Source organism: Agelaius tricolor, unplaced genomic scaffold (assembly GCF_023055355.1).
Source record: "Agelaius tricolor isolate 1412-34295 unplaced genomic scaffold, bAgeTri1.0.p SCAF_24, whole genome shotgun sequence".
Lineage (NCBI taxonomy): Eukaryota > Metazoa > Chordata > Aves > Passeriformes > Icteridae > Agelaius > Agelaius tricolor.
In genome coordinates, this window is record NW_027269284.1 from 4,308,809 (window position 1) to 4,326,868 (window position 18,060).

At 35.6% G+C, this 18,060-nt stretch overlaps 1 protein-coding gene across 1 annotated transcript; it reads right to left on the minus strand.

Moving 5' to 3' along the window:
* Positions 1 to 730: 730 nt before the first annotated feature.
* On the minus strand, positions 731 to 17,848 carry RNF212 (ring finger protein 212). Its single transcript, XM_071447374.1, has 12 exons — positions 17,737 to 17,848; positions 16,240 to 16,301; positions 13,553 to 13,627; positions 10,764 to 10,820; positions 8,127 to 8,185; positions 6,666 to 6,727; positions 6,503 to 6,572; positions 5,645 to 5,690; positions 4,837 to 4,900; positions 3,213 to 3,285; positions 2,300 to 2,490; positions 731 to 1,085 (listed from the first exon to the last, which is right to left on the minus strand). Exons 1-12 carry the CDS (start codon positions 17,846 to 17,848, stop codon positions 1,048 to 1,050), a joined length of 909 nt encoding a protein of 302 aa, XP_071303475.1. The 3' UTR covers positions 731 to 1,047.
* Between the last annotated feature and the right edge of the window lie 212 nt (positions 17,849 to 18,060).

The following is an 18,060-nucleotide window of genomic DNA, read 5'->3' on the forward strand; positions in this document are numbered from 1 at the left end:
TTTCTTAGTAATAAATTCAATTAATATCCTCAAGTTGAATGTGGTTTGCCCATGATGGTATTTGGTGAATGATCTCTTCCAGTTCTCATCTCAACTCCTGAACCTTTAATTCAGTTTTCTCTCTCACATCCACTTGTGATATGAAAAGTAAAACATTTCAACTCAAAATAAATTTATCATATATTCAGGGAACTTTATCTCAAAAAAACACACCAGCTTCTAGTTTTATTATACTTAAAATAGTCCAGGTAAAGTTAGGGTCAAAACAAAACAAAGGCATTTGATGACTCAGTCATAACCAAAATTGTGCCACATATGGAGAGCATATGAATTTCAGAGTTATTCTCAGAAAAGAAAATTCTGGCACCCTTCATTCAGAGTCTCCAGTTGCTATTCCTGTGTAAAAGTAAAAGCAGTCTTCACTGTGTTTTGTCTCTTCATTCCAGTTCCCCCATTTAATTCCATTTTGGGAAGAAATCCTTGCTACCTAAATCAAGTAAGGTTCACAAGCATGGAACAGATACTGTGTTCTGAGCTCAGCAGAGCCTGCTAAAATGTTATATCCCTTAAAACTCACCCATTTTCAAGAGTGCAAACAAAAGGAGATGCATTGAGTATGAACCAAACTTTGGAATTCTGTAATCAAAAATCCATAAAGAAATTGCTTTTTTTTAGGATTGAAGTCTATCTATAATACTGTACAGGCACAATTATTTATCCTGCAGCTCAATGCACTCACAGCAAAAAATGCTCATTCAACATATAATGAGATTTTGTCTTAACACTTAGGTAATGAAGGACTTTCATTTATGCAATGTATTTGAAGTCACAATTTCAAAAAAAAGAAAATTTTGTACTCCCATCTAAAATTTCAGTAGATATTAATCAGAAAGATCAGTGATATTTTAAATACAGTATTCATGCTGAAACAATTTGCTGGTTTATGCCAATTTGACATATTATGGAAGTTACAAATACTTTGATATCCAGAGACTATGCAGTGCCTCTCCAAATGCTTCTTAACCAAAACAATTCACAGATATTTGCTCATCTCTCTGCTGAACGTCCTCCTAAATTAGTTGATCCTAGAATAAAAATACAGGTACAAATGAAAAAAAAATGGTAAAACTAAAGTAAAGCTTCATTCTTGTAAATTATTTGGGGAATTTATATAAGGAAAAGTAAATCAAAAATTAAAAAAAACAACCTACACAACTGATGAAAACTATTCCATTGCCATTTTCATGAATGTAAATGTGCTCCTCCAGATTTCCATAAAAGCATTTTTGCCATATTCCAATTTTAGCTACACAAGTGAATCTCCAAAGCATTATTCTGTATATGAACTGAAGTTAATTGCAATCATATAGCCAAATGGCATCTATTACTAATGTTCAATACAGCTACTTTTTTATAACATTAATTTCTCCTAGATTATCTAGAGATCCTATCAGGTTCATGCATTATTTCACATACTGTATTACCCTCCAGAAATCTCACAATTAAAACAATTGTGATGTAAGCTTTTGCAAGCTATAAGTCTTCATTTCTTAAAATATTTTTATTTTGGTTTCATGAACTCAAAACTACTGATGTAGGAAGGTCACATTTATTAGTATGGACTAAAGGTGCTTTAGAGATGAATTATCTTTTTAATATAAGTTAAAAAAATACTTCAATGGTGATGCAAACTCAACAATAAGGAGAATTAGGTTTGCAAGATGTGATTGGTCAGGGTGCTACCTGATCTCATCTAGTTTCTCTTTCCCAAAAGGGGCTGGACCATTCAAGGTGCCTTCTGACCAGGGCTGTTCTATGATTCCATGATTCTGATTCTGTGATTTTATTAATTAATCTGCCCCAGTGCAACTCCTACCCAGATCCACCCCGCCTTGGGCTCATGTTTATGCAGCTGCTTTTTCTAGTTTTATGTTGCACTCAACAATAACACCCTGGACTATCTCCCTTTTTACTGTGATCTGTGGACATTTACATGGATGTCTTGATAGGCAGATCTTTAAGAAATGTGCAGCTGAGACAGAAAACTTGGACATTATCAGATTTAAATCTCTGTTAAAATCTAATTCTGAAGGGAAGCAAGAACACATTTTCACAGCAGATACCCTCCCACACATAAAACCAAGGCAAAATACAATCATAAACACCAACATCTTTCATATTTTGCTGAAAGCCTACTTCCAATTCTGAAATACCATTTTTATTTTGGTTCATTTACTTAAGCTGCTATGTTAAAATTTTTTTCAGGAAGCATTAAATGCTAGTTTATAAATATACTTGCCTTGTTGTCTTTGCAGTAGGCCAGAGATGGTGATTGGCTGCCTGGACAGAGGCAGCTGTGGGGAAGGTGATGTAAATGGATACAGCTGAGGGGTTCTGAAATCAGAATTAGCCCACGATCCCCTTTGACTGCTTTGGGATCCAGATGATGATGGACAAGAACTATGTGGTAATCTCACCACAGGGGTGGATCTGTTAATGAAATTAATTCATGCATGTGATTTGAGGCTACTTCTGTAACAATACAAAAGATTTCAAAATTACTTCAATTTGTTGTCTAGGTATTTTACTTACTGAATATTTTTACATATTTCAAAAAGCAGACTGACAAAACAATTATAGAATCAGAGGTGGAAAAGAAGTGCTTTGTTACACATATTTAAATTTCTGCTAGGAAGATATATTTGGCTTAATGATTATAAAGAACAAGAGTTTAATTTTTTGGAACAATTTAAAGTTATTGATGTTAGTAATTCTCACAGTTTAAGACATTTTCAATGTTTAAATAAAAAACCAGAAACACCTGTTGCAGGCTGCATGAAAAGTTCAGGTTATTCAGAGAACAGCCCTTGTGCAGATATTGTGCTTTCATCTCTGATTTTTATAAGAATGATACAGCAGAGACATTGTTAAACTTCTTCATTATAAAATTACCCCTTTTTATAGGAATACCATGACTGCAGATGCCAATAGCTACAGAAGCACAGATTATAACTGCATAGTTTTGAAAAATGTGATTTCAAAATAAAACTTTCCCCCAAAATCAAACATTCATGTAGATGATAGCCAGGCTGCACAGTAACACTTCTTCAGATCTAGAATATAACCTCTGAACAAACAGATTAATAAAGGCCAGAGGGGACATTTCACTCTCTTGCAGGAGATGGTAACCTCTTGAAAAAGTATTGAATTACCTTGTAGATCCTGTTCCACTACTCTGCCTTGGCTTTATTAGAGCTATCTGAGAAGTCCTGTAGGATACACTCCCTGTTGGAATCAGATTTTTGAAAACAGGACCAACATGAATTACACATTTTACTTAAAAGAGATAACTTTGGAAACAAAGATTAGTACTTTTATTGCATGATTTGGGAGAAATTCATGATTGATTCATTCAAGAACTAAAAATGGTGCACAATTACAATAGTCAGTGAGAGAGCTCAGCTGTCACAAAAACATCATATTGCACCATCCCTGCAAATCTTGTTCCAGTTAAACACATGGTGGTTTCTTTCACCTTCTTTCATTTATTAGACTATTATTAGACTATCAAGACAGCTGTGCTGAAGTGCCCCAGTTCTTCAGCTGATCTTTTTTTGCCCCCTCCACCTCTGAGAAGGAAACTTTCCTTAGTGCACCATTCAATCATTGTTTCCACTTACCCTTACTTTTGCACATAAACTTTGACTCCCTCAGCCTTGTCCACTGCAAAACTTTATGTGAAAGTTCTAAAATCTGCTGAACACATAACTGTTCTACATAAAATTTTACTGTCTAATAAATATCTATTTATATTTAGACACAATAAAAAAAACCAGTTAACCTCAGCTCTCTTTATCTTGTTATGCTTAAATTTATAGGCAACCATGGATTTAGGAAGGATCTGAGCATATAAATCAGACATAACATAGAAAAAGCAATTTTTCCTCTTCCATTGCAATTGCATTTGTCTTTGTTTCGGGACACTTACAGCATGTAAAAACACAAGAGTGCTAAAAGTTCTTTATGTGGCTGCAGATGGAGTCTATGAACTGCTGAAGCCAGGTGAAAGCCTGCCTGAGCACAGACTGCTGCAGAAACATGCTGAATGTAAAACCAAAAATGGGAGAGACACACAGACAGTAGGCCTGCAAAGCATCAGGAATTCTGGGGAAGTCCTCACAAGTAAACAGTTCTCAAGAGGCTGCACCAGTTCCAGTAGGCTTTTACTCATGTCTTATTTACATCTGAGTGTTACCCAAGCTCAGGGTATGAAGGAATGGAAAAAAGTAGTGGCAGGTAAAATGTCTTATACCCTGTAACAGTGATAAGGTGAAAAAAATTATCACCTTTTTGAAGAAATTCTTGATCTCAACTACCTCACTTCTGTTATTAAATATTTTTTTAACTTCTATTTAATTTCTCCCCTTTTCTTCATGTAATATTTATATGACATTGTGGACAATGTTACTCTCTGTTAACCCCAAATAGACAAAATTATGAAGCTTAACAGAGGGTCAACAATGCATATTGCAAGTATTTCTGTTCTGTTCAATCACACATATAGTTACAGTGTTTCCTTTGCAACTGTTGTTTCAGCAAAAATTGGTTTGGTTACAAGTAATTATTTACTGAGCAGAAGAGGTATGTACTAGAAAAACATTTCATACTTCATTTTAACCATTTCCCAGCTGCTGGATTGAAGTCCACATGGTAAATTCCTCACACCTCAACACAATTCAAATTTTTTTATTAAATTGCTAAGGTATGGATTTTAATTTATTCATCCTCCTAATACAACAGAAATGTTACTCAGTTACAAAGTTTACTTTTACTCACCCATACGTCCACCCTGTGGAGGAGTTATGACTGATAATCTTGTTGGACCAGTTGGTGTCTCCAGCTAAATGAACAGCAAGTCATTAACCACAGTGTAATAAGCATATTAATTACTAAGACATTTTAAGATATTTTTAAGGTCTACAGAGCCGGCAGATTTCAGAACTCTCTGCTGTCAGTTTTGTTCATAGCACTAAAATGCAAAACCTAAGAATTAGGTTTTTACTATTTTTAAAGATCTATGGGCAGTTGGGAAATATTTGTATTTTAGCTTTATTATATAACCTATCACATTCAGACAAAAAGTGTTATCAGACACTCTCACTGTTTTCTGTACTGACATTCCATTTGCAAGCTAGCAGCTGCTCCTGGATGTTACCTCTCCTAACCAGGATATCAACACCATGAAAAGCTCCTGCCTTCATTCTCATGTTAGCAGTATCCTCAAAACCTGCAATTCCCTACTCAGGTATCAGAGTACTCAGGTATCTGAATGGTGCTTTCAGACCACTGACATTTTTGTAATATTGGGATTTTAAGAATTTGCCATCTACTTTGGCATCACAAGTTTAGTGGAGAACATAATTCCAGAAATTAATGTTGTGATTTATTTGCTTTTGGTTTCTTTTGGGGTGCATCTGATTTCTATCCTGCATCAAGCATATCTGAAATCATCATGCACATCAGAATGGTTTTGAATGGGATGGGGGATGAATCCTATTTTTTGCAGCACTAACAGAGTAAGAGAAATCAAAAGGATATATGTGTGTAACTATACATAAACAAGTTTTTAAAAAAACCCACTTACTTTCCTCATTGGTGAAGGTACAGGATCAATCTCCATTGCCTCCATCCTTGCAAGAAAGGTCAAAGTATGACATTGTAATAAAAATAACATTTTCATTATAAAGACTGGAATCATGTTAAGATTCTAATGTTAAATTTGACCAGTAATGGAAAAGCATAATACATAATGCATAAGACACATAAGTATTTAGGACTTATTCCAGAACTCACTAGCAGTAAGAAAAATCTATTCACTGATTCTGAGCTTTGGTTTAGACATTTACAGAGTAAGTTATTTTATGATTAGCATTGATATTCTTCTATTTGTCTGAATAAATATGCATATTTATGTATTTTTCATTTGTATCCACAACAAGGGCAGTCTGAATCTCTGGGTTTTTTTTGTAGAAAAGGAAGTCACAGTCAAAGGCAGAGAAATATTTTAGCTTCAGCAAACTGTATATTCATTTTACTTAAAATTAAATGAGCCTTAGTGGAGTGGCTCATCCCATCTATCCTGAGATCACTACAGTGTACATATAGGTGTCTGTACAATAAATTTAGATTTTCTCTATGGTAAATGGAGAGTGTCTCACTAATCTGTCTATCTGTGCATTCATCTATGTAGCTATGCATCCCAAAGTTCTTTGGAATAAGGTGCATCATGCCTTAGATTTCTTTCCAGTAACCACCATCCATACAACTGTAATGGACACTTGAACATGTAAGACTTTCCTCAGTTCTTTCATATTTCAACAGTTTGCAAAAACAAAACACACAAAAAAAATCAAAAAAATATTTTAAAATCACTACAAAAAGTTTACTTTCTGTATAAATTTTAGTTAAGGTTTTCATTGAAAATTAACAAGTTTGTACCCACGTTTCAGAAGTGGAAGGACGACTCGAATGAAGAGAATATGAAGAATAAACATTCTGTTTTCTTGAAGGAACTGAAGTCATTAAGAAATTTAATATTAGAACACAGCTATACCTGTCCAGTGACAGCTATTCTATAGTTAGCATTTTAAACCAACACTTCTTACTGGATGGATTTCTGCTCGTACTGGCAAACGGCAGTGCTGTGGTGTTTTCAGGAGGTTTCATACTACAGGGGAAAGAAGAAACAACAGATATAACCTGAAAGCTGGTTTGATTAGTTAACATGTCTAACTGGTCAATAAAGGAAAAAATCAAAGCATTTATCCATCAGGAGCAGGTTTTAACATGACACCATTTGCCATGAAGCAAAGTAAGAATTTATTTGGTAAATCTATGAACTTGATCTTTACATCATAATATTTGCAGTGCTCATTATATACCCAACAATATCAAATTTAGCACAATATTATGGCAGAGTACTTTGGAGAACAACAGATGTTAAAATACAACCATTAACTATAAGCACAAAATTCATTTAATTTCATGAAATTATGTATTTACCAAACTTTAAGAAATCTAGTTATCAAATGAAATGTTGGCATTTTCATGCTATTCAACAATAACTTTGCAAATCTGGTACCTTTGGCAAGAATCATAAATAGGAGGAATATGTTTACTAGGCAAGCAAAAAGAGGCCCTAGGACACTTCTTGCTAGGTAGAACTCAAAAAAAAAATCTAAAATTCAGTAAGAACTTTGTAATTGATATAACCAAGATGCTATTCATTTGAGATGCAGACAAGAAAATGGAGGCATAAAATCAATAAAAATATATAAACCGCAATAATCCACCACATACAGAGTTTCCTTTATACTGGTTTTTTCTTTTTGTTACATTACACCAAGCAGCCTGGGAGAGTAAAATACAGTATTATGTGCATTTAAGAGTCAAGGAAAAGTCTATACTAAAAAGCACAGAAAAGGAATAAAGAACAATTAAAGATCAAATCTGTGTAACTAAAATGCTGGTTTCAGGAACTGGCTTATTAAGGATATTTAAATAACAATTTTGGCTTTATGCTGGAAGTAAGTAAGATGAAAAGATGAAGATATATCAGTCATTTAGCAGAGGGATGAGTGACTTCTTGGCTACCACTTTGAAACATTGAGAAAAGAGAGTAATTCAAGATGAGATAAGAATTTAATTTTTACTGGAAATAGAAACAATGAGAACCATGTTACAAAACTCTGGTAACTTTATAAATGGGCTAAGATACCAGGAAAGGCATCATAATATTTTCCAAGCTGATGCTATAAAGTCCATTGCAAAATACACAGACATGGTAATGTAACTGCAAATAAAAAATTAAAACTGAATATCTATATGACAGACTTTATTAAAAGTTCATTTTTAGAGTTAACTATGGAATTGTGTTGTAAAATAAAAGGATTTCTTCCTGACAGGATTGATTACTGTGAATAAAATGGATCTGATGTCAGAAATCACTATACATTTATTTCTGTAAAAACACGAGGAAGGCAAACAAAACATGAATTTTTATTCCTTTATAAATTAAAATTACTGTTGTCTGATTGCATTTACTTTTTCTGCATTAAACCTCTTACCATTGTAACTGTTGAATTTGTTGTGTTACTTTCTTGAGAGACTCTTCCAGCTTTGCTATCTGTGAGATAATCAGAGATTTAAACAAAGTCTGTTTGTGTGATATACAGCTTCATTTTCATCCAGCTAGCATTCTAAAGTGTTGAAAGGCTGCTTTCTATTGGTTTTAATCTTAAGACATCACTGCAATTTCAGATTTATTGGAGCTGTTATGGCTGTGTTATGGACCCATTAAACAGTCAGTCTGGAAGAGATCTGCTTTTTTGGCAGTTAAAGACTTTGTTTGATTACCTTTTCTTAAGTATGCTGGTAATACTGGATAAATGAATACTAGGAAAAGTGCTTAAAAACAGTTTTCTTTTGCTTCCTATTTTTCATATCTGATATAAAAGCTTTGTTATGACTAATATAGAGTTATCTAAAAAAGCTACCAATAAATGTACAAAATACATTGTTCTCATATTTCTCATTTCAGATTCAAAATGTATTCAGCTCACTTCAGTATCTATTTGTAGTAAGCCTAAGTGAAAAGTTTTTTCTACTCTGTTAAGAGACACAACCAGAAATATCTCCATTAAAAATGTTATGAGCTGGCAAAATGGAAGAATATTAAGGTCAAGAAGACTAGGGCAGCTCCCTAGTAGGTGTATTTTTTACAGTCTTTCATTATGTGAACATATATTATATTTTATGAAGGATGTAAAAATTTACTCAATAGCCTCAATACTGCATCTATGTTTTATCCCTAATTTCCATTATGTGACCTTAATCCTTCACACTGTTCATATTTTGATTTGAAGGCAAATTATGAATTTGCTTGTTAATTTTTCATGCTTCTCAAACTATTATTTGAATCCTTTAATAAAATTACCTGATTTATAAAATCATACTGTTTGTGGGAGATATTATGCTCTTTTTGCAGATGAAAAACTCTGCAAAACAGATTAGAGAAAAAATGTAATTTATGTAAGATCTGGTTTTTGGTATTCTGTTTTTTTCTTCCTTCTTAATGAGAGCTAGGTTTGATTAAGAAAGGAGCCAGTCAGGAAGAATGTACTTTACTCTGTTGCTCTGTAGGACTGGGTAATTTTAAGACCAAAGTACCTTAAAGAACATGAGCAACTATTTGATTTTCAGTATTTTGGGATCCTAGCATAACAGGACATCTAGACCTGCCAGGAACATGGACAGCAAGTGGCCACCACCACCTGCACCCTAATACCTTGCACAACTCACAGAAACAGCCAAGCAGATTAATGAAGACCATGAGACCTTGTTGGTTGACAGTGACAAAGATGACAAACTAGAAATAAGGAAAGGGACCTGCAACAAGACAGCCAAGCATGAGAAACTGGAATGGTGTTCAATACAACCAGCCTCTCCTGACCCTGATCCAATGCAAGCAGTTTTAACATACTAACAATCCACAGAATGGGCAAAACAACAACAAACCCACCCAAAACAGTGTGCCATTGAAGCAGCAACCAACTGTGTTTTCAACTGTTTTGGTACTGTCACCTGGACACCTTCCTTAGGTCAAGCACCATCCCTGAATACTTCACAAACACTGCTGAGTGAATGTCTCAGCAGTAAACTTAAAAAATTACCATCACAAAGTATCAAAACTCTCCACAGCTTCTTTGGAGATAACATCTCAATTCATGCTGAATTCTATTAAGATATTTGCTTTACTTTGTCTACAGGTTTCAGTTTTACCATCTGAAGTTGGTACAATAGATTAGAAGGGGGATGAAATCAGGATTCCTCCCTGGTCTGGCTTTGAAAGCAGAAGGACAGGACCCTAAAAGACCTACACAAAACACAGCACACTGTGAGTGATCCCAAAATGCATTCATGGAGAAGAAGAAAGCATGGGCCACAGAACACCTAATTTCCAAGCTTTCTATCCATGGCAGTCATACCAGAAACTCTCCTCACACATGAAATGCCAGCTGGGCATCTACATGAGCTTTTTCTCTGTCACTTCATACATGGGGCACCCACTAACAGGTCAAGTCACCAATACTGCCAAGTAGCTTTAAGCAACATCCCATGTCTTTAGAAATAAAAGAAATATCCAACTATTTAATAAAATATTTAGAAGTAGCTGAAAAATGAAAAAGAATCTGCCTTCCAACCTACAAAGGAAGAAGCACAGCCACAAATGCAGTACCTGCTCTCCACAGAATAATTAATCCTGTCCTTCACACTGAGCTAGCCCAAATTCAGGGTATTAGCCCTTAGTCTTGTTCCCCATTGCTCAAGCTTCTCATTTATCTTGTCACCCCTAGTCTTCTTTTCCTCTGTGCTTATCTTCTAGCACCTCTCTCTCCCCACCTGTTCCACTTTCCCCTCCAGACAGTGAATTGGTTTCCTCCCTGTCCTTTGATTCTCCATTTAATCTTAACCACCTCACAACTAGAATATTTTATTAGAAACAGTAAGCAGAATTAATAGAGTCCTCACAGACTTTAAACAATTAAGAACTGGTATATACTATCATTTATAATGATAGTAATGAGTCAATCCTGATAAATTATTTTAAGTATTCCCATAATGGATTACTATTGTTTCTAAAAATAAACCAAAGTAACAAGGCAAACATAAACAAAAATCTAGAAAATCACAATTAGGGTTACCTTTTGTTTCTGGTGTTTTAATAAACGCTTACGATATTTTTCTTGAAATTCTGATACCTAAAAATAAATATAGTTATATCAAGCTGCACATAATCCATTTATGCACCTCAGCAAAGAAGTGATGGAAAATAACTACTTCACAGTATTCAAAGTTTTCTGTCTTTTACAGGCAGTTAACATATCTTTTTTTTTAATCCTCTTTAAAAAAAATCCCAAAGTAATGTAAGTTATTATCACTGATAGACAAAATCTTATAAAGTTAATTTAATCCAATATGACCTACAGAAGAGCTGGTAGATTTATTTCACTTAAGTAACACTATGTTCAATAAAAAGGTAAAGACATTAGAAAGCCAGTTTAGCTGCAGTGTTTCTTATTCATCAGTGCTAAGCAAACACATAAAATTAATGGCAACATAAAAAGTAATCTGTCTTACTGGCAATTATAATATGCCTTGTAAAAATACCCTGTTAATTAAAAAATAATTGTTAGACACACTGTCTGGTGATGTGTAAGCACTTCTTGTGTCCACATGAGGATCATAAACCATGACAAGTTAAAAGTAAAAATGACAAGGTAGGCAAGACAAGAGCTTGAGGAACAAATTAACATAGGCAGTAACTTCTAATAAATCTTTCTTCCCACATGTAAGAAAACTGCCAGAAAATCTGTAGGAATTCAGACAACCAAGAAGAAACACTCTGAGAATATAAACCCATAGAGGAGTATCCAAGTTAAATGGTTATTTTATTCCCTGTGGAAGGACCTGGGAGATTCCCATGAACACTCATCAAAGGATCAGCGTGTCTTTGGAAGAACTGATGGAAGAAATGTTCACTTAGAAAATGATGGCTCTGAGCTGTCTCCACTCATGCAGAAATGAGTTCTTTGGTCTAGGAGAAACCTGAATTTGTCAGTTTAGTGCTCAGTACCAGTCAAAAAGTAAATCAGATCTTACCAGTAGTTTAAAATGGAATAGGGGACATCATCATTCTCCTTTAAAAAATGCATGTTCCTATATCCTGAGTCTGCTAAACATCTCAGAAAGGACAGAGTAGGTCTGAAAACAGTTCAGATTAATGAGAGGTATGCAAGAACTTCAGTAAAAGAATGACCACATAGAATATGAATCTTCATGGCTGAAAAACAGTTGAAAAAGGGATGCATCAGCAGTCTAAAACTACTGATTAGCATAGACATAGTGCATGAGAATGGATACTTTTTCCTCAAGAATCAAATTCAAGAGTAAGAAATGAAACTAAGAGGTTAAAACCTGAAAAATGAAATAATCATCATCCAGTGAAAAACCTGTGGATCACCCTTCCATAATATGAGGTAGATGCTAAAATTCAGGAAACAACCTTGCAATTATGTGGGGAAAAATATCCACCAAAGCTTCTGAACGCAGAAGACCAATCCCACTTTGAGAAATCCCTGTGCCATGACTTGTGGAAAGCTGGGAGGCTCCTCTGAGGATGTATCACTACATCCAGCTTTGCTCTCATGCTTTCCTAGCACCCACCAAAGTGACAAGATATTAGATAAGAGATTAGATAAATTGCTCTTACATCTTTTGATACTGGGACAAGTTCTGAACATACCCCAATGCCTTCACTACACTTCAATATGTTCCCAACAGGTTATCTCAGGCTACAGAAAACCTACCTCAGCCTGGAAAGATTGAGCCCTCTTTTTTCCTTCCTTTGGCACTATATGGAAGTTTGTATCCCCATGTGATTTGATGTGCAGGTTCCCTGCATTTGTTCAGTTTATGGACTAACTGCTGATCCTGCTGTTAAAATGTGGGTATGGAAGGACAGAGGAAGGGTTCATCTTTACCTTGTGTACCTTCTACATCTGAGGAGGAACACTGCTCAGGAAATGGCCAAGCTCAGCTTTGGAAAAGTCTGTGAAGCCTGGGGTAGCACAAATGTGAATCCATGACCATTGCTGAAGAAAACAGGTTATTGTTGTATTGTTTAGTATTTAACCCCTGGGTTATTGTTCTGCTGGATCAGGAAGATCACCCAAAGGTCAGCAAGTCCCAGCCCAAGGAGATGAGAACAGCCAGCGAGGGCTGTGGCTGGGCCCAGGGACAATGTACTGCTGGAGAGGCTGAAACTGCCACTGAAATGCACAGGGAGAGGGACAAGGACACAGAGTCCCAAAGCCAAGCTGAAGAGATGCAGAAAATTAAGGCAAAAAGGGAATTTTTATGCATTCATTTAACCCAGACAGCTACTGAAGTTCTTGACTTGAAACTAAGCCTGACAAAAGTAATCCTATCTGGAATTCCCAAAAAGCAGGAATGAAAATGACCTTGGAATCATTTACTGCATCTATCTGGGGAAGGAAAAAAAAGAGGTGTGTTTTGTCAAAAAAAAAAAAAAAAATTAGAAGGGAGAGAGAGCACAGTCAGCTCAGGACTGTGTCCAGCTCAGGTTTTCACTGTGTAACTTTTTATTGCTATAATTAAGGCACACTATCTGGGCACGTTTGAGCTTCTGGAAGATCTAATTTTTCACTGCATGGCATTGAAAGTGATTTTACACCATTAAAATAACCAGACTAGTGGTCCTTAGAGAGAGTTTGAAAACATAAGCAGTGACCATAATGAATAATTTATGTCTCCTTAAGAACTCAGAAACTGTGGAATTAAGGAAGTAAAGATGGTAATGGGCATACATTAATTTTTCAAGCATTCACTCATTCACTTTTCCCATTCACATAAAAATCAGTAGGAGCTGCTGATTATTTTATAGAGTTAAAAAGTTTAAAGGCAGATTCACCTGTGATATTTCTTTTGAATATTTCTTGCTTAACACGTCTACTGGCATGAACAGTGATTGAATATCAGCACTTGTCTATGAAGAAATGAAAATATACCAAGGTTAGCATTTTTATTAGCAAGTCATATTAAAGTCTTTTGTAAAGTGTTTCTTAAATTGACTGATGAATATAAATAAAAAAATTGACAGATTAGAGAAGGATAATGCAGAAATTGAAAATAAGCCTAGTTTTCTTTAATGGCCTTATCAACCATCTGGAAAACACTGGGATTTTGTTTAAATATATTACCCACATATATACTTATAGTGATTAAGATAGTACCAGTGTCCACAGGACATTCAAGGAGGATCTGTGGCCCTTGCAAGGCATTGCATTCACACCAACAGCCACGTTTCTGGCAGCCCCTTTCCAGGCTTTTTTGTTCTCACCCTTCCCAGCCACCTGGGATGCACTCCACAATCAGTTTTGTTTCAAAGTCCTTTTTTCAGAAGAGTTCCAATGCTGACTGGGATCCCTTTGTCTCTCCCTGCCCACTGGGCAGCAGAATATTATCCCAGAATAAGGAAAGAGCCTTTACCTAATTGTTGAATTTTTAAAATATTTTATGACTTGTGTCTTTTAATCAGAGCTGTGCATGCTTTAGGAAAACTGCTTTTTCTTGCTTTCCCCAGCTACTAACTCTTACAGAACTCACAGAAGGTAAGTAATTGTATTTGGGACTTCCTCTGCAATTTTCAATTTGGTTGACATCAGCTAAAGATTCAAAAATTTCCAGCTGACAGACGGAGAAATGCAGGCAGCACAGTTAATCTACCTATTGTATTTCAGTAAAGAAAATATAAGCAATACAATAATATTCCATCTTGAAAACTTAAGATATTAATAAAAATATATTCAGCTTCTTTAAATGAAATACATTCATAGGAACCAAGCTCTTGCAATCCATTTAGGGTTCTATCAAAGCAATGATCTTGGTTTAAGTACTCATCAGATTTGAAAAAAATAAAACCCAACCAGCTTCATGTTGATATAAAAACTCTTTCAAATAAAGATTTGTGTAACTCTGTTTATATTTTATCTGCTGCATGGAGGAGTAGCAGATGTTCCTTTGATATTCTGAAATACTGAACAGCCAGAACCTGATTTATTGTAACACTTAACCATCCTCTGGGGAAGAGCAAGTGGGGATCATGAGACACAGAAGGAAGACATAAAGGTGACAAGAATGCATTACTGTAAAGATGAGAATATTTAATGTGTACATGCTGATTACCCCAACATACAATTTAATTAGGACTTCTAACACATTTATAGGACCTCCTCTCATTGGGAATTCTTCCATAGCATCAAGCTCATAAAGCTTACCAGGTATATTTCCACTCGGGTTCCTGAATTATAGAGCCATGACTTTTTTATATGCATCTTTAATTATCATTCCAATCATTTTATCTGTTCTTAATCAAGGATAAGCAATCATCATTAATGTCTTTTTTAAAGAATATGGTAATTTGCTTCCCTCAAGCCCTCCAGAGCAGTGGCAGGTTCTAATGAAACATCTAATATTTTTGTTAGTATCCCAATCATTGCATTTTTATATTCCTTCTGTGCTTTTGAAGTAAATTATCAAGTTCTGCTGAAATGATGCAATTTAAGACAGATGTAACTTAAAAATCAACATTGTTTGGAGCAAGGTGTTGAACAAGATGACCTTCAGAGGTCCTCAACAACTTAAATTATTCTTTGACTGAAATTAATAACAATGTTTGCAGCATGAATATGTTGATATTGAAAGCATATTAAAATATGCCCTTTAGAATTTTTATGAAGGGCTTTCTGGTCTTTTTTTTTCATATTTGTTTACTGTGTGCATTGTTCCTTTGTATTATAATTGCATTTTGTTGTTTTGTTACAATTTTTCTTAGCAACATTGTCTTCTTCAATGTGCAAGATTCCTAGGAGGCCTTCATGTTTAGCTGTACTGAATTTTATTAAATGTTTTTAGCGTTTCTCTTTTATCCTTATAAGGCATTGGCTCTTAGGTAGGCATCAGTCTACAAAAATATGAATGTTTTCACAACCTATTTATGAAATCAGCTAAAGAGAAGATTGCTCCTGGGAGAAATGCAAAATTAAAGATTCCTAATGATTAATCAAGAAAGGGAATTAAAAGCTCTTAATTCTCCAGTGAATAACAAAATTCCCAACAAGATTTCTTAATCACACAGCCACAAGGAAAATAGTTAAGAGAAAATGGGGAAAAAACCTAATCCACTTGAAAACACAGCTGAGCCATCAGGCAGGCTTTCAGTCCATTGCATGAAATAATTCATTACAGTTCATTTTCTGTGATGTACGAATGCCAAAATCAATAACAATTTTTCCCCATTTTGAAAGTAGTCACTGATGCTACACAGTAACCAGCCATATTTCTTGAGAAGTTTAGAATGGTTTACAGTCTAGCAGTACCTGAAAACCAAAGTTTCCATAGGCTTTAATTTACAGGAATATTTACAACAAAAATAGAGCTGTCTAGTGCCTAAGTATCTTAGTTTAACAACCTATTATCAGTAAATATTCATGTCACAATTGGCAAAATCAAAAAAGGAAGCACTTTTTAATGCAAATAGTTTAGCTGTTAAGGAAAACACAGATTAATGTAATGCAACAAAAGTAAACCTTGATTTACCTCTTTTGAAAGGACTAAGGTACGACAAGCCCTCCTACAGACCAGACATTCATCTTTTTTGCCTGTAAGGTAAAGACACATTTAAAATATAGATCAAACTGAAAATATATTGAATACATTGTAAATATAATGTGATGCCTAAACCTCTTGAGCTTGTGGAAGAAATCTGTAGGTTACACAAGAAATATGAATAAACATGAATAAAGAATTTGATTCTATAACCATTACACTGAGTTGTGCAGGAAAAATATATGTGAATGTCATCAGGTCTTACTCCTCTAAATAAGCGTTCATGTAAATGATTTTATGAATATCATTAGTGTCACAGAATGCAGGTGACTTTTAGTTTCCTTGATTTAAATAGGACTACTTGCTTGGTTTAATTAAATGTATGCTTAAGTGCACTAATGACTTACAGTCAATCTGATATATGGCTTTTTAGACTGGGGCACAGTTGGGTTGTCCCAACAAAATATATGAAACCCAAATGTCAAGAAATTAGTAATTTTGCCTTTTGAATTCCTCCAGTGAGAAAACAATAAAATCACTTTAAAAAACTTTATGACTTCTAGACTCTTTATCTGCAAACATATTAGAAAATATCTATAGCAAAGGCACATTATTTCAATATTTATAATTTATAATTCTACTAGCTACTACCTTTCTGAAGATTCTAAGGATCAGTGTTTGTAAACATCTTTAAATACATTTTAAACCTCCTTACTACTGAATTCACAGCAAAAAGATACACAATCCCTCATATATTTTTCTGCCAAACAATATTAAGAGCAGAGAGGAAAAATGTTGTTCATGTTCTAGGGGCCTGCAAGCTGCAAAGGCTGCATTTTATGATCCTCTATCCTTAGTAGCAACACTGTGAAAACATTTAGTCAAAAGCTTTTAGTTATGGAATACAGATTGATCATTTCTTCCATGTGCCCTTACAAAAACCAAGCTTCACGTGAGTCCCAGAATAGAACTCTGGAATTGTACATAACACAAGAGCTTCAAAACATCACCTCCAATCTTCCCTCATGCTGCTGAACGTCTTCAGGAACAATACTGATCCTCAAAACTTATTAAAACTACTTCCAAAACCTACCCTAAACAAATCCTACGTTTTTTCAATTGCTCTTTCATTAAGGAAAAAGCACTATTTTTCCCAAATGAGTCAGAACAGAAGGCCATCTATTTGTGGGGGTTTTTTTTTACAAAATTATGGATCATAAGCATCCAGAATCCAGTTTTATTAGAGCCTCCATCGCTGTCGTGTGCCCAAGGCTCGCTCTCAAATCCACATCCACCTGGAGGTGGACACAGTATTACTGTTCAAAGCGAATCAACAGCAAGGACTGGAAAGGCTTATCAGTAACATTCGAAGAAGTGCTCAGGGTTTGGGTTTTTTTTCCACGGCGGGTGAGAAATAGCAATGTTTGAGCGGATGTGTACAGGCAGCACAGCCCGCCCCGCCGGGCGCGCCCCAGCAGCCATTATTACCTTTCTGCAGGCAAACCTCACAGAAAACGTGGCCGCAGTTGGTGAGGCAGAACCGCGGCGTGGGGCTGCGGGGCTCGCACAGGCAGGAGTTGCAGAAGATGCGCACGGCCATGGCGCAGCGGGGCGGGACGGGCCGGCGGCACCGCCGCTCGTCCTCAGGCCGACCCCCGGGGGCGTCCCCACCATGTCCCGCCCGCTGAGGCGGCCCTGAGGGCAGCGCGGCCCGCGCCCTTCCCGCCGCGGGGCCTCGGGGCGGCAGAGCTTGATCCTCACGCGCACTCCAATAAAATTTGTTTTTTCTGGCCTCTCACTATCAAAGTGGAG

What these genes read in the sequence shown, in the direction of transcription:
- RNF212 (XM_071447374.1), bottom strand. Translation starts at nt 17,848, where the DNA reads ATGGCCGTGCGCATCTTCTGCAACTCCTGCCTGTGCGAGCCCCGCAGC. An exon ending in CAAATTCAACAGTTACAATG is followed by an intron (nt 6,728 to 8,126) that starts GTAAGAGGTTTA and finishes TTTCCCCTGTAG; the next exon opens with TATGAAACCTCCTGAAAACA. An exon ending in TACCTTCACCAATGAGGAAA is followed by an intron (nt 4,901 to 5,644) that starts GTAAGTGGGTTT and finishes CTGTTCATTTAG; the next exon opens with CTGGAGACACCAACTGGTCC.